We start from the raw sequence: 17,443 nt of genomic DNA on the forward strand, positions 1-17,443 counted from the left end.
CGGTTATGAAAAATCGACTTTAAGTCCTAATTAAATAGCTTTGAACTTGAAGCCATGCTGCATATTTGCCAACGCGTGCAGCTCAGATACTGGTCGCCATTCACAGATTCACGCTGGTGAATTCCGAGCAAATTTTTATCCTCTAAAGATTGGCCTCTTCACAAGATAACTTCGTGCAATGACGACAGTCAGGACTTCCATCTAGTGAATTCAACCCAGCGGCAACTAAGTTATATAAACAGTTATAACTCAATCTCTATCTAAAATGGAAAACGACGGGATATAAGAAAACGGAGCCAGTCATTGAGTGACGGAACTGTTATTCACGGAACTCAGTTAAGTTTTGGAAATACGGTAAACCCGTTTGATAAAAGCATGGTATCCAGATGCTCCGGTCCTAACAGTGGAAGAATATTACAAGGCCGTTGTTAGTTTACTCTAACTAGTAACTGAAGGCTTTGTTGTCTCGTTTTGCACACAGAGTAGTTACTATCCTTTTCATTTTCTTATCGATGAGCGGTGACGAACTCAGCGTGCGTTGCTATTTCAGGAGGGTCGATTTAAGTAGGTTGACATGAAAGTGCAGAAACCTGTGAAATTCATCTGCCAAACCGGTTTTAAAACGTTTAATCAAACGTTTATTCAAAGCCCAATGCTAAGCCAACAATGTCCGACTCAACTTTCTAAAGTGAGTAGTTTCCTTTAGGAAAATATACTGCGATATCTCGAATATCGTGCCAACTGAATCATGAGGCGGCCTGTGTGCAGCACATTCAGTTGGAGGACATCATAAACGAGAGATTCAATTGAGTCGTGAGTGAAAACCAAATTGATTCGCAAATGAGTGTATTTCTCTAAATCCATCTTGTTTCCCACTCGTGTGACCTTGGGGCTCAGGAGTGGATACATCCCACTTCAGCATCTACAAACCCACTCATAGTGTGTGGATCAAAGTGCCATGGTAGGTTAATTTGGAGCCGACAGTGTCAATAGGGTATGTGCCGCAAGAAGTTTGGGACGATAGAATTTCGGCATTTCGGGTAAGAAGAATAAGGAGTCCAAATAAGGTTGTACGAAATTTGAACGAATTTTCCGCAGTAGCACAGGGACCGAACGGTGGAGGTGTTTGATACAATGCCGGAAAGGCTTTCGAAGCATCTTGAGGCAAATTATTCACACTGTCGGAATCGGTGTTTGCCCTGTCCAGCCGATGTATGTATTGTTCTAAAAAACATGCAGTTACTGGCGGGAAACAAATGCAACTATTGTTATGACGAACAGATATCGACTTTACAAACGACACTCACAAGGTTGCTGAAAACTTTTCGAAGCGTATGACGAACAGATATCGACTTTACAAACAATAATATATCTGTGCTAGTGTTTACAGTATCTTAAGTATGCTGCTAAACACCACAGTGCCTGGGTACGTGCAACGGCTTGCTTGTCAAAGTTGATTAGGTGTCTTATAGCTAGCAGAAACAGTTTTACCGATTGGACGATACGTTGATTGTTTCCCACTAAAGATTTTGACGAATATTTCTTCACATTTGTTCAACGTTATGTTAGAAGTATTCCGCGATTCGCAATTCGGTGATAGAAACCTTCTGTCTAGACTAGGATATGCGCTCTTTCAGTAATACAGTGGAATACTGACCTTGCTTAGGGAAATGCAAGCATCTTCGTTTCGGCAACGTATGCTGATGACTCTATTTCTATATATTAGTTTTATTTAGATTTTGCACACTATCGGGCCACCAAACGGACAAGATAAACCTAGTATTCTCCTCCAACCAGTTCATATCATAAATGTTAAAGCATACAACTGACAAGCTTATGACAGATTTGATAAATAAAACAATCAAAGCTCAGTCAGAACTAGATGTTTTTTAGAGGAGAATCCAACTCATTGGGACAGTTCAGAAGAGCCGGTAAATATTGCCTGGGTCAACTGCACATTGAAAAGAGATTTCTCAATCACCGGGCCTTGTCCATGTTGTTGTTTGCAGGAGGTCGCAACGGCTTTTGACGGTCTTGTCAGGAGCTTTACTACGGCAAGCCACTTCAAAGTGATTGAACGGATATCATAACGAAAGCATATCCACGTACCTTGAGGTCTTCTCTGACCACTTAGGTAAAAACTAATGCAGCTTAAAGTAGGTGATTATCGGCTACTCAAACAGCTGACTGTTCTACGTGTGAACTGGAGTAACCGTAAGAAATCAGGTAGAGTAGCCTGGTTATTAAAATCTTTATGTATCAGTTCATAGAAAAATACTCTTAGGAAACTCTAGTACCGTACGTCAACTACAGAATCAGTAAGCTAGCAAGAATTGAAAAAAACGGTCAGTGTATATTTGCAACAAAAATTTGGTTTGATCCTTGAGCTGATCTAATGGACTGTAATGTGTGACATACTTACCCTGTAGGTTTAAGTTGATGTTGGCGTTGCTATCTCCAACGACATTTTTAGCATTGATTCGATAAGTCCCACCATCGTCCGGTTTTGGGGCAACAATATGGATTTCCAATATGTACAAATCGTCCGCCTGGTCTTTCACAGTCCAAAAACGTTTTCCGGGAATTTCTTGGATCTCTTTGTCGTTCAAGAACCATGTCAAAGTGGCTTTGGGCTTGGCTTCCAATTTACAAGACATGATTACTTCACCCTTGGCTTTGTCCATACGAATTTCTGGTTTCTCTGGGAATCGGGGAGCTTTGTTAGCGGCGCTAAAATAGCGGTAGGCATTAAGTGGGAAAGATCAGTGGACTGCAAAAACTCGAAAGAGATTACACAAGAAGAACTCAAGAGCTGGCCTGGGGTTGACACGTCTAAATCCTGCCGAAATGAGAAATACGATTTTCCGTCCATGAATTTGGAAGGACTGTTTAGTGGGACTGTTTTGGTGAAGTTTGCCAGTAATAACTGTATTCCTACCAGTCACAGTTACAAAATGAATGAATGGGATGTTTCTTCCGTAGCTTTGAGAATATTGAACAAGTGAATATGCTTTTGGTCCTTTGGCTCGCATATAAGATGGACTCACAAATGAGTCGGCAGAATAGGTCGCGTTGGATTACGTGGAATCAGTAGTAATTCGAAGACCGAGCTAAAGCAGATTTGGCAGTCTTGAGATGCATAGAAACAACGTGCTCTTTCCGAAACTTAATAAACCTTCAAAAGTTCAGTGAGAGTAAGGTTTCTCAGCTTAATATCTTGTGACGAAATAGTCATCCGACACTGTCACCTGCGTTTGTTCACCTCGCATCACTCGGAATTTGTAGAGCAAGTCACGTCTTTGCGAAGGCATTTACGACTGACTCAAGTGAACAGTTCGTGTTATGCACGGATCACCGTAATTTAATCAGACCGACGATCAGCATGTAAAAAAATTATCTCTTGCTAGGCATCAGCACTGAGACTACTCACTATTGATTCTACTACTTCGAGGATAAGCAGGTGAATTCCTCGAAGTTCCGTGAATCATACATGAAAACCTGAAAACCTGAGATGAGGTTGAAGAATAACTTAAGTGAAACTCAGCTGAATCACTGGCTTACTATGTATTTTAGACAAATGTTCTGAGCGAAATTGTGCCCCAATTCAACCGACATTCTCCCGATTTCTTATCACGAGGATCTAAACACCAAATGGTGGAACCCGGTAGTTGACCACCGAATGACATTAATCCACTATGTAAGTGGTATCTTACCAAGGGGAAGATAGGCTGATTTGTCAAAAATTAGTCCATCTGAACCGTAATAAGGTCTCTGTGCAGTGCACTCACTCCGAGAATTTCACAAACAAGGTTTTATTTATGAACAGACATTTGGCTTAGCTTACGGCCAGTTTGCTCCTCAACAGGGAACGTGATGCCTCTGCCCGATTCAGCTCAAACAGATGAGCTGTCCGTAACCTCTCATCAGTCTTATAAATTGTAAGTTATGTCACGAAACATATTTAAAAGCACTCCAGCTTACGAATGATTTCCTTCATATTCCTCCACAGAATATTTTACATCGTGAACATAAAGAAAATGCCTACATGACTATCGGAGTTTACAAAAATAATCGGAGTTGGGAAGTTTCTCACAGGATAAGATTTCAACTGAAACTTGTCTTTGGGTGCCATATATATATTTATATATATATATAGGGTTTTGGGGCTATAAAACTGATACCACTGAGGAAGAAGAAGACTGGCATTCATCTCGAACCCCTTTGGCGGCTAAACCTTACGAAATTCAAGGTCACATTGTTTCAACTTTCTGCGATCCACAAAGTCCCGGATGTGAGTCGTCGCTGAACGTCTTTCCATTAGGATGTCTGTGAGTGTGTGAGAATTTCAAATGAGTAGGTTGTCTCCACTACGGGTCTTTCTATTTTCAAGTGTAGTGGATTAACAGTGCCGTTCCTTGAATCGGTTTGTCAAATGTTCTTTGTTTACAGCGCATACCTTCTGTCAATACAACACAAAAGCACTGCACAATTCACCGCAACTACAGGTGATTAAGTGACTCTCCCAGCTTAATGGTTGTAAAACCCTTTTCTTTAACAATTAGCAACCTTGAAACAGTGGAAACAAATCGGCAACACTAAGAGGACAAGTCACGTGACCACAACTTACGATTTTGGTGCACCAATATTAAGGTTGATGGTAGCTGTTGAGTCACCCAATCGATTTTTCGCTGTTACCAAATATTCTCCGCCATCATCCGCAGTAACTGGGTTGATTTCAAGAGAGAGCAGATGCTGACTGCCAGTCGTTTGACAACCGGTTTTAAAGCGTCCGCCAGATTTAATTTCCACTCCTCCTTTGGTCCACCGAAGTTCGGGGGCCGGGGCCGCCTGTAGGATAACCTCAAATATCACGGACTTGCCAGCTTGCCGGATCTTTGGTTTGTCTGGAAACTTCGGCTGAATACCTGTGTATTTCAAAGAAGGAAAATTCATCAATTTCACTCACAATTAAAATCATACAAACTTAAGGCGATTCAAGGCTTACCAATCCCAGTGCCACCTCAAATCAGCGAAATAAAGAAGTGTTCACAACCATATTTTCATTCATTTTGTGCTCGATGTTTGTAGAGGCAAAACCAAATTGTGAAGAAGTCCTTACGAGGTCACGAAATCTCTTTTGAACGCTTCTGTTGTTCCCCAACATACGTACATTAAACTTTTATGGAAAATGTCAAGACCCAGAAATCAGCGGACTATGTTAGTTGATGGCTAAAAATCCAATATATTCTCGGTTTAGCGGTTCTAGAGCTCCTGGCGGGCTGCGTAAACAGTTTCATCCTTTAGGTCTGCCCACAATTTAAACAAAAGAAAGTACAGCGTTCAGCAAAAAATTGTCCAACTTATAAGTTACATGGAACAAAAGCTCTGCTAAGTCCGCAGTACGACGTAGTAGTATGCAATGCGGAGTGTGAGGCGTACACTCGTCTTCCCATAATGCGACGTTGAACGTGAACTGCCCCGTTCGAAATTCGAATAGTTCATAACGAAACCAATGTTTGCGTCAGCAGGGAAGAGCATAGACTTGCATTAACATTCCTTACTCGGCGCTTAGATTCGCCCATCCGAACTAATCAGTTGAGCTAGTTGTATCGGTTCTACTGGCTTATACGTATTATGGTTAGCTGAATCTTTCAAGAAGACAATATCGAAGCAGGGAGGTCAACACGATGAAGTTTACCACGGACTAGGTCATCTGGCTGCATGGTCCGTGTAAGTTTTCCTACCTTCCAGCAAACTGACGCGCTGCCGCATTCGATTCAGTAGTTCATAACTTGCGCCCGACTGAACCAGACTACCTTTAGTGAGTGTCATTATGCACAAGCGAGGAGTGCCCCAGTTTTTGTGCAACCTGCACGCAAGCACCGAGCACTCAGCTGGATGTACTGGCATTCTGACGCTAGGTATTCCCTTTTGCTTTCTTATAATTATCTGTCCTTATGATAGCTTATACATCCTGGGGAGGCCAAAACATGCCACTTTCAACGGTTTTAAATATTCCAATTTATGTCAACTCCCGTTCACCGAGTCTGATGCATCGATAGGCGCGTGTTTGTACTGTTTCAAACGTTGCCACTTTGGTACTTTCCAGCTATCCTTTGCAAAAACCGAAATAGTTAAAGCCAAAATGACCGTACAAGGATTTTGGACACAACGTGTTGTGTACCTGTGCAGGTCGCAGTATATATGAATTTGGTCGATAAGCTTTAGTAAAAACTGAATTTGGTCGTTGTAGCGTTGCACTTCCTGAATCGCTGACGTTAAAATTCTACCTGTCATGCAATAGGTTTTGCAGCGCCACGGACGGCGCCCCCATTCAGTCATTTTCACCAATCTAATTACGTACCACGTACCTATCATGCTGCAACACAGTGAAAATATGTCGTCTACTGAGCCCGGCCAGATAGCAGCTGTTAGGAGACGACTCCACGCTAACTACCTATAAGGACGTCTCGGCATCCAACAGCTGACCGTCATCGATCAGACAGACCAACGCAGACGTCTTATTGACCAGTCCGATGAAAAACAAACCAACTAGCGGGTGAACCAACGCATCAGATAGTGCAATCGAAAGAATAGACTTCCTATTGAGCCAGGTGGCAGAAGTTCTCTGAAGAATTTTGTGACTAAAGTGTAGGGATCATCTGGTAAATTTAAAAACAAACTACCGTCAACTTCTAATCCATGATCTAACACCCAACGAACTTTCTTTGTGGCCGACAAAGATTACCTGGCTGAGACGATCGATGTAACTAGAAGGAAGTACTGAGGCTGCCAAATAAACTTCAAGCACAGCTAGCACACAACTGCATGGAGATCAGCTCTGAATATTACCAGATATTTTGTAGAATATTCTGAAGATTTCCTCTTGAAACTGCAGTCAGTTTGTACTGAAAAGTCTAGCGGACTCGTTGGGACCATATTCATATAAGACATACAACCCACATGGACCTTCCCTCTAAAGCATTGTCCATCCAGGCTCTAGTTGACACTGAATCATGTGAATGAATCACGTGTGAATGAAGTATATTGACACTCAATGCTGTCTATGGGCAGTAATCGCACTGCTGGTCAGGCATTTGCACCCGAATAGTATAGCGTCAGACCACTAGCTGGAAATTATCAGGTTCAGACCTCTCGAGGCGTTCGTGATAACAATTCTCTGCCAATGAAGCGATTCGGGGAAGAAGGCAGCTCGTAAGGCTCAGGATATTTTCAACCTGAGTTCATTCATCCGAGGAGTCCAGCGCAGGACTCTTCTTCACTGGCAGCCTATGGGAAATTTCCTCCAACTGGAGGAAAGTGTTGTTGTTCATCTCATTTTTTGAGTAGTAAATTCCCATTACACGGAAATTCGTCCTGTAATCGGGCAGAAAGCACCGAATTTTGTAAAAGCGCCGTCTCAAACTGCAAGCTTTTATTGGCACATGTCTCAAACAAGTACCGTGCGAGCAGTAGAAAATCCTTCCGCGTTATTTATATCTCGCATGCTGAACATGCAAGAGGCAACTGTCTTTTAGCATTTCGGTTCTGCGAGGCCATTTGTTCGCTTTGCAACCAAACAGGCGAGGAAAATTTTATGGGATACCCAATTTCAGGCTAGTCTTATTGATAGGAGTATTTGTCACGAGGAAAAAACCAACAGGGTCTTTTTGCTGACTGAGATTTGGAGAAATAATTCTAACCGGAACTAGAGCGGGAATTAAATCAGGAACTTGCCAAGATCCGTCGAAAGATAATCCCAATTAAGAAAAGATCCGGCAGAAGCAAACGGATACTTTTGGGCCACAAATAGTAACGACTAGTTAGAAAAGCTCAAGAGTAGGGAGTTGCTTGACAGGAAATTTTCAGTAGATCGGCTTTAGTAAGTCAACTGAATGTTACGGAGGGGTGACATAGACCTAGCAGGGTTGGATGTTTAAATTAACGACCAGAAAATATCTCCGAATTAGAGGGAAGATCCGCTGTTCCATTAGAAGAAGACTCACGTACTTTCCTGAGGTATGCTTTTCTCCAGCTGCCCTGTAAAACATTTCGGACGTAGATAAGTGCGTTTTTACACTATAACTGTCTGTTACAAGGCAGTACAAATAACGCGCTTGCAACTAAAAACCTGAAAGCGGCTTAGTTTTTTCAAAAAATCTGTGGTAACAAGTTGTAGAGGAAGATGTGATGTCTGAATCCAAGTGGTGGGAACAAAATTTTGCGCTTGAGAATCGACTGGCATCACTGACTTTCAACGCATTAAGGTTATCTTTGTCCACGTCAAATCTGAATGGTATTTAGTTCAAGCCTGCACCTATTCGCCTCATACGATTTCGTAAGTTCAAGACGTGCCGAATTCCCTACTATTCCCTGTTAGTTTATACAAATACCTTTTGCTATGTAGAACCTATCGAAGTTTGGCCCGTTGTGAACATCGCGCATGGAAGTCACTGATGAAGCTGATCGGCACAGACGATTAGTCCAAGAAACGGGTGAGTGGAAAATCATGCTTAAATTTCGTAGTTAGATTGGGTTCGGTTCCAAGATGTGTGAAGACCTTTTTCCCCCTCCAAAAAGCATATGACTGCAACAGATGGACTCTACTTCAATCTAGGACTTAATAATGGGTTTGCAAAGTACATTTTGGGATAATTTTAAAACCTAAATAGGTGGCTGGCCCAGTAAGTTCCTTGAAATGGCAAGCTGGATACCGTCAGGCTGTGACAAATTGATGATCTGTGTAAAATCAGGTGGGTCATTTCATCTAAGAGAAGTGTCTTTCAAAAGACCAGGAGGTCCTGTTCAGGCGCAACACAATTCCTAACGGCAGTTCTTGTCTTACGTGTGACGTTTAGTAGTGAGACAACTACACGCGGGAAAGTTACATTTTCGTTGCCTAATAATTCGCAAAGTTCGATGAGTCTACTATCTTTGAAAGAGGGCTGAATATGGCTTTTTAAGTTATTTTTCATCCCGTAGTGATGCATTTTGCAGTCATTTATAGTTGAGCGAAATTTCCATTGATGACAGATAGTTGGAGGTTAGCAAATGGAGCGTCTTTAATATTCGATAGGATAACTGGTGAAAGACACCTTGCGGAATTCGACCAGTTTTGTGAATATCTTGTGGTACAGTACGACTTTTGTGAAAAAGTCCCATAGGACAGAAAGCAACTACGGTGAAACAACGTCAGGGTCGCACAACTCTTCACCTGAATGCCATTCTTCATACAACAAAGCTTCTGTTCCGAAGGATGGGCCCTGATGGTTGGCTTCTTCTCCCCGAGGGTCAAAATCTCTGGGTAAGCTGACCCTGTCTGCTTGATGGACGTTCATCGAGTGATTCTATGAACACTCCTGGTACAATATCCTAGTATTTTTTGGAATCGGCTTGCTTAGCTTGCTTCACACACTTGCTGCATTCTTAATATGCAGACCAAGGTTCATGATGATGAGGTGCAGGTCCAAATGACGTACGGCAGCTTGATATCTATTGAGTTACCAACTGAAAGCGTTCTTTTCAGCGTTTTACTGGATATGTGCCCTTGTAATAGGGCGTATTGACTTATCATTCTTGTTCGATTTCAGCTGGGTAGTACAGAAACCCATTTCCCCAGTGAGATAAGTGATGGCATCGGACGACGGCCATATATGTTTGTCTTACTGCATAAGTCTGTATCAGCAACAGGCACTCCGCACCACTGAATATCTGGTACATCCATTTCGTTGGGGCACTAACAACGGAAATTTCGCTGTCTTAGCGTAAAAGCTTGCGGAAACGTGCATATTGGTTACTACCTCTACAAGCTAGCAACTCCATCAGTAGTCACTCCGATGTGCCCGAAGGTGTTTCCTTGAGGGGAAAGAGCACACTACCCCTACATTCAGCTGGGCGCTGATGAAGTGAACCGAAGAGGCTGCAGTCATGTGAGGTCCCTCCATGTTGGTTTTGTGACACCTTTCAGTTGACCTGGGCCTTCGTGCGAGTTAAAATGCGGATTGTGGAATAGGATTTCGTGTGCTACTTTGCCTGTTTCCAACAGCCGTGCACAGTTCTTGTGATCGGCAAATTTTGTACCTCTTCCTTCGAAATTTTTATGGGAAAACGATGTGCCGCCTAATTGCACTCGTTCGTTGGTTGTCAGTCAGGTATAAATCTTGACTGAAAAACCCGAAACCTGAAGCAGTGATTTATCATTCTTTTGAATTCAATGTTTGTGGAATGCGATTTCATATAGCTAATATAGTTGCTTGTTTTCTTTCGTTTTTTTTACAAAGTTTAAGTCCTACTGAGATCAACCGGATCACATTTGATCACAGGCCATTTCGCTTACTATTTCTTTGGGGCAGTGAGATGTTGCCAGTGAATTTTTGCCCGGGGCTTCCGTGAATGTTGCAATAAAAGAACTGTACTATTGATAACCTATTCTCCTCGCAAACCCTAAATATAGACCGCCTGACAGTGTGTTGGAATGCGACTGTTACAAATACGTTGATTTTTGTGCTGTTCTCGTCCAGTTTTTTGGGCTTACGTGCAACACGGCTTAGTAGCATGAAATATATTATTGTCCCTGTGTTTTTATACGGCAAACGAGAATTCACCAAAATTCATGCTTCCCTTAACAAATGCCCTGTCTCCCGAAATATGCATATTGTTTTGTCTGTTTGTATTCGGCAGTGTGATAAACGGCCAATCCACATTCGAATCTACACGCACTCCTGTATCGGGTCACTCCAACAGCGAGATCAAACACTATGCTACGATGGTGATTTTTCAGTCAAATAGCATTCCCAGTTTAACAACAGGGACTTCAAGTTCACAGAGGGTTGATTAGTTGATTAGTTAATGCGCATGAGCAGTATGTAAGAGGCTTATACAAGAGACTCGAAGGAGGTACTCCAAAGGCATCTTGAACCGTGTTTAGATGACACGCAAAGGGTTGCCGCATACATAAACATCCACTTTGTGGCAGTTTTGTAGGGTTTACAACACATTTGGATCCAGACTTGATTATTTGATATAAATCCTCTTATGCAAACAGTATTTGGCCCATCCCACTGCAGTGCTTTGATATAATCAATTGGTCATTATAAAATGTGGATTTGTTGAGTTTTTCCAATATTTTTGGCACTTATTTGTCCTCAGTCGTTTACTGGACAAAACAAAGGATCAGTGTTCCTTGATGTAAATGACAGAGATAAAGTTCGGGACCATGTTGGGCGAGAATTAGTGTACACCATTACATCCAAATGTATTCCAGCCTACGGAACGCATACAACTTTGGGGCCAATTAAGATTCTGGTCAGTATTGGGCCATTATTTTGGTTCTTATGCTCGCTCGTACACTCAGATAGTCCATATTTTCAAACAGAACCGATTGATTTAAACTCACACCAGGAAAGATACTGCGATTCTTCACTAGGAAATCTAAGTGTAACCAGAAACACACACCGAACGTTGAGAAAATTAACTAAGGCGTTCGATAGTTAATAGAACACACTTTATTAGTCAATCACATCCGGGAATGACTTGTTAAAAGAAGTTTGTTGATGTGATAGGGCTGGTCAGACCGTTGCAAGAAGCACGGCTAAATATGAACTGCGCGCCATGGCAACAATGTTGTGGCCTACAATGCAAAGTGTGTAAAAAAGCGTGTCCTTCAAGACCATCCATCATATCTGGGTTCGCAAAAAGGTTCAAGAAGATTGTAAAATCACACACTTAGGAGAAGCGGCTTTGGCGAAAACAGTAGGGGATTTGTTATTAGCCGCGTCACCATGCTATTCACGTACACAGCGATTCTTGTGCACGCGTTCCACACTACAGCATAAATTATACTCCCTAATGTCAATCATCACACTGTCGGCTTCATCTTAGGTAACCAAACTACCACTGTCTCTGTAAGTGTAACTTTGAAAGACTAGTTACTTCAATGTGACAGACAATTGGGGAGAAACTTGCCTTCGGCCACAATTTGAGAGATGGTAGAACGTGCAATTCGAAAGAAATTTACTACCCATTAAGGTGGTTTTCTAAGGAAAGATCAGCGCAAAACATAAAACACTAATACTGTTGGTCATTACTTTATATTATGGATGTGAAACCAATGGTCTTGTCCTCATTTCCCCAGTTTTTCCCACGCCAAAAAGAAAGTGTTAGGTGCGAGTTTTTCTCCTATTAAAGCTCAAAAATATTTACAAGAATGTCATTGCCCAAATCGCAAGACGGATATATCTTATGGTTAACCCGTGGAAGCATCTAAACAACCGGACTGTACTTTATGAACTCAAATGAGCCTGTTTCGCGTTAAGCGTTTCAAATGCGTTGTACACATTATCACAGATCTGCTAACTGAAACATAATGTGCAGCTTCAAAACGTCATATTCGGTGGCTGTTTGGGTTTGAAAGAACCGTAGAGACTTATTTTTATCAGCTCATTTGTACATTCAATATAATCCAGATTCAAATGCCGACTAGCTGTAAGTTCTCTGGTTTAAAAAAATCGAAAAATTTGTAAATTATTCAGCAAGCTGATTGAACCGTTTAGTTGAGACTGAAGACCCATAGGGTATTATAATCCAGGGACACTTGCGGCAGTAGAAAAGGCCATTACACTGGGTTAGGATCGCGATATACTGACAGTGACTTATTTAATTTTGAAGCCTGTTGTCTATTTTCAAGAAACTGATCACCTTCGGACACGATCCTTCTAGTACAACCAACTTCGCGAACTTTCCATTCTAATCATTAAAGCTGAAAAGCATAAGGAGCAGACTGCTTCAAAGATGATGTTTATTAGATTACTGTCTTTTCGAAATCTGGAAAGGCTTCCTACGAAACTTCTAAATGAGAATTTAGTGTGGATTTGTTTGTTTCAGCCTCACTTAAAGCGGACTTCGGTACAAAGCCGAAATGATCAGATTTGCGTGTGCAGCAAAGTAATCTCTGTACAGTCTACGATATGCCAGGGAAAAGCAAATTAGCTGCCACACTTAACTAATTTCAAACTCTCGAAATTCATTCATTTGCACACCAATCCGAATCCAAGCTGGGCTCCTCTTTTATTATATGACCTCTCAAACCTATGCTGGTTGGTTAGATCATGGTATATTACAACGGAGTTTGTGAATGGGTGGGGGACTATCAGGGTTGGTTGTCTGACAAGTGAGGGTTTGTCATAGTCGCAGAGTGTCTTGAAGCACATTCTCATTATCATGCTTAACCAAACAAATAACCGAATTTACCTCAGCCTCCAAAGAAAATTGTATTTCCTTTTCAGAGCAACGCAGTGTTTAGGTTTGAATGGCCTCACTTTCAAATGAAACTGCACTAGATGTCTTTTTGAAAGGCTCAATGCAAGTTTGCATCCGGAACTAACTAGCACATACCGAATGCAATACAGAAACTGGGAAGCAATACGGCCACAACCGAAAATTGGGAGTTTTCTTATGGATGAAACTAGAAGCCAAAAATATCCTAGTATAATAACTTCAACTTCAAACTGGTCTCATCTAGTTGCTAGACGAGCAGTTTCATCTTTGATGAAAGAACTGATTGTGAACACTAAAAATTCCGCAATCACCCACAACAAAATTGAAAATTGTCCAACGGGCTTCGAGCAACTCTGGCGCTACCTGACTGAGAAGTCCTGACCTGTCCGGCCAACCAATCTTCACAACCGACAGTTACTGGGTCGTGGTTCGAGGAGTCGGGCATATCACTCGAGCGTGAACAAGTTCACTTGTTTTGGATGTGAGAATTCAGATGCGTCAAGCGTGAGCTGGTGGAGTAGTGGTGGTACACTCGTCGCCAGAGTTCAAACCCTGACACGCCGAGGATTTGCTAATGAGCTCTAACAAAAGGGGAACAGGAGTGCTTCCTTCCTTCAATGTGGACAGACCAGAATAATTACACCTTAACAGGAGGGCAACTGTTCAAACGGGGGTGATGTGAATGTGAACATTACAAATCCCTCAACTACCCACAAAAGGAACTGAGGTGTGTTTTTGTGTGAAAAATCGAATTTTCGAGGCAGCTATGCGTCCTGCGAAATAGCAAGATAGTAACTCAGAGCGTTGTCGTGATCTACCCTGCCTGTCTTAACTTCCAAAGATGGCTTCTGTAATGGCTTCGGGATCTGTTCCGCAAAACCGATGGTGACATAACTGAACCTTGGTCCTCCTACCATGTCAAGGGTGGCGTTTTCGCCTTGGTGCACAACCCAAAACCTATCTCAGTAAGGTCAAGATCGACATAGGGCAACTCGGTTTACACAACGTCTACGGGGTTCATGACTGAAACCGACATTGGATTTCGGTTTGTGCAAATCTGGCAGCTGAATACAGTGCCTTAGCATCAGACATTCAAGAACTTTCTGAAGCTGACTTACTCCGTCCCAGGAGATAATCATCCAACGTAAAATTGGGGTGGGCTACAAATAACACCTGATCTCGTCGCCTTTCAGTTCGGTCTTGTGGTCAAAACTAGGAATTAATCTAGCCCATTTTACTGAAAAGGAAAATGAACCCTCCACTGAGAACCTGAAAATCCAAAACGAACTGTCAAACTGAAGCGAATCAGGGTTAGCTTAACAAAGTGAAGTTCGAAACCGTTGGGGGTGAGATACTCGGGCTTGGATGCAGTTTGCACCCAAGAATGGATTTCTTAAAAAGTTTTATAAAATCATTTTCGATGTACATTGCAGTCTAGCCGGGTTGTAAGTTCATTTGGCCGACATAAACTTAACGCAAAAGCGACTCACACAACACTGAGCAAACGATCTTCAGGAACTAATAAGCAACCGTTCATTGGAGATTTTTCCTACTGATGTTTAATGGCACCGATGACAGTGAAATAACTGCCAAAATATCACACCCTGTCTTCTATCAGTTCTAATGAAATGAAAAAACGAGACATTGCTTCAAATGACCCAAGATTTTGCTCCAGAAGTTCCACAATATATTTCCTCTGACTCCTCGCGCATAGGCCTTGTAGACGTTTGTTCGAATGTGGGCGAACGGCGGCTGTTATCGTCTTGACAGCTGAGAAGGTGAACACGGAAGTTTTTATCAGCCTGTCTCTTCTGTATATTTGAATAATAGAAACTTGGTTTTGCCGAAGATTTGGAGATATCTCCTCTAGTCTGATGCAGTGTATCAAAGGATGCGTTTAAATCACAACTGCCTAAGGGTTTAAAATGCCAACCGAATTCTAAGTAATCAGCCGTTTTGTTTACAGCGATGAATCATCATCAAGCAGTTAATTTGCAGTATAAAATGTCGACATACAAAGGCAACAAACAAACAGTATAAGTTTACCGCCTCCAGTTAGACTGGGGAGAAGTTGGCCTGGCTGTTGCGACTGATTAAAAGTCGATCTGACCGTTACTTTTGTTTTGTAGGAACAGATTATGTGGGAAAGATTAAGGTGTCTGGAACTCTCCAGCAACATCGGCCGATACAGCCAGACGAATTATGAGACGGGCGCCATCGACACATCACTTTAGTCAGTAAGCCATCATTTACAGACTAATTTTGTGGGTAGAACGGTTATTCAGACTGTCTAGCAGTTGAGAGCGTTTTGTTGTTGTCACACCAGAAACAAGGACTTGCTTTTATTAACTGGCGCGAAGAAAAATTATCTCGGGTATGATTAAAGCAGCAAACTGAACTACATACGAGTACATCCATCTATCATCGTACGCTGTTTTACTCTTGCATTGAGAATTAAAAACAAGATTGTTACGTTGAATGTTGGATCATTCTGATCACTTTGTTTATCCGTGTGGATATTGTGAGTGGTTCTAAAAAACCCTCCAAAGGCTTTTTAAATGCAAACCCTATAATGGCCAGGTGATTGTAATATCAAACGCAGCGGACCAGCGGATTACGGAGCAACGGCATCTGCGAATTCCGTACCACTCAGCGCTTGTCTTTTACGAGCAAACGCCGGTCCTTTTAGAGTTTTCTGGAGAAGCAACCATCATATTCGCCTGCTTAGGACAACTATTTCCAGAGGATGGAAAATGCTACCTTCGAGTGCTCTATTTAGAGAAATTTCTCGAAGACTGAACATTTCTACTATGTGCCTTTGTTTTTATACCCAAATCAGCGGTGCCTAAACTTCCCGCTTTTTATAACCCGTAGTGAAGACTCAGTAACCGCTATTTACCACGCTCTCATCATGAAAGCACAACGAGCATTTCCACTGTCAATAGTGACATGACAATCACATTCATTGTGTCCCGTTCTCTACTTCACAAACGTTGATGCAAGGAGTTTGAATAACTATAAGACTTCCACAAGTTGGATTGGCTCGTAAAATGATGTATTTTGATGATGCTCATTTCCAACATCCCTGAAATACTTAGTGTTTTGGTTGAAGATATTGCTTCTCTTGTTTCAGTGCATTTCGGCGTTACATTATGTGAGGTGAATATGAAGGATGGCATCAACCATCTTAGGTAGTAATGCCTCCTCCTGATAAAATAAGATCAGACCATAATTAGAGTGGTCTGAATAATGCCTGCATGACACGGAAATGCTCGAGTGACCTTGAGAATAAAGTCATTTGAGATACGCAATATGTGAACTAATCTCCGCGGGTGGTAATGTTTCCCAGATTTTCATTACCTACAGTAAGCCTGCTAATTCACAAATAAATACTACTTCAATATGTGGACTAACTGAGCCGCTGTGTGGAGAAAGCTGAGTTGTGTTATGATCACAAATGAGCATCTGGAAGCCAGCTTCTATCCGCACGAGATTGAAGTACGGTGTATATTGCTAACCTTCCACATACTAACTACATTGGTTAACTTTTACAAAAATCCATGAAGAGCCGTGTTCAGCAGGCATTCTAATTATTCTTTAACTTTTGAAACAATGCAGCAGCCGCATGCGTGTTTGTGAAACGACAGTTTATACGAAATGTGACTCTTAATTTTTAACTCGATGTGAATTCTGAGTTGCCGATCAGCACGAACTACTGAACTGAATTTGAGTTCAAGTAGAGCATGAGGTTGACAGAAACTTGGGAACTGTGTCCACCTAATAAGCCCCAGGACAGCGGAAACCAGTTGTTGAAAAGTTTTCCGCAATATTATGAGTAATGTGTTTCCTTTTTGTAGCGTGTCGCATTTTAGGGACAACTGAGAGACTGAATTTTGACTACTTAACCATATTTCAACTGAAATTTCGTCGTTGGTTTGTTGCCTGGGCTGGGCAATTTGATTAACTGCGTTTCATTACCGATCGAATCACAGTCATAAAGAAACAAAGAACTCCTTGGGGTCAGATCAATAAAGGTCACAAGTCGGGACTCAGAATGGTCAAGAACAGGGGTTACCCCAGAATCGACAAGAATACAGGGCGAGGGATGCCAAGTTCAGGGATCCCGTGGGCATGGACAAATCAGGACACAGGATAACAGGGAAACCAA

At 41.9% G+C, this 17,443-nt stretch overlaps 1 protein-coding gene across 1 annotated transcript in view; it reads right to left on the reverse strand.

Moving 5' to 3' along the window:
- Nucleotides 1-934: 934 nt before the first annotated feature.
- T265_01376 (hypothetical protein) overlaps nt 935-17,443 on the reverse strand; it is a gene marked incomplete at both ends in the record, with an annotated part of 30,542 nt that continues 14,033 nt past the window's right edge. The window contains 3 exons of the mRNA XM_009165402.1: nt 935-1,242; nt 2,423-2,730; nt 4,628-4,925. Coding sequence (XP_009163666.1) covers nt 935-1,242; nt 2,423-2,730; nt 4,628-4,925 — 914 coding nt within the window. The remainder of the gene's footprint in view (nt 1,243-2,422; nt 2,731-4,627; nt 4,926-17,443) is intronic.

This window comes from Opisthorchis viverrini, assembly GCF_000715545.1.
Source record: "Opisthorchis viverrini unplaced genomic scaffold opera_v5_15, whole genome shotgun sequence".
NCBI lineage: Eukaryota > Metazoa > Platyhelminthes > Trematoda > Opisthorchiida > Opisthorchiidae > Opisthorchis > Opisthorchis viverrini.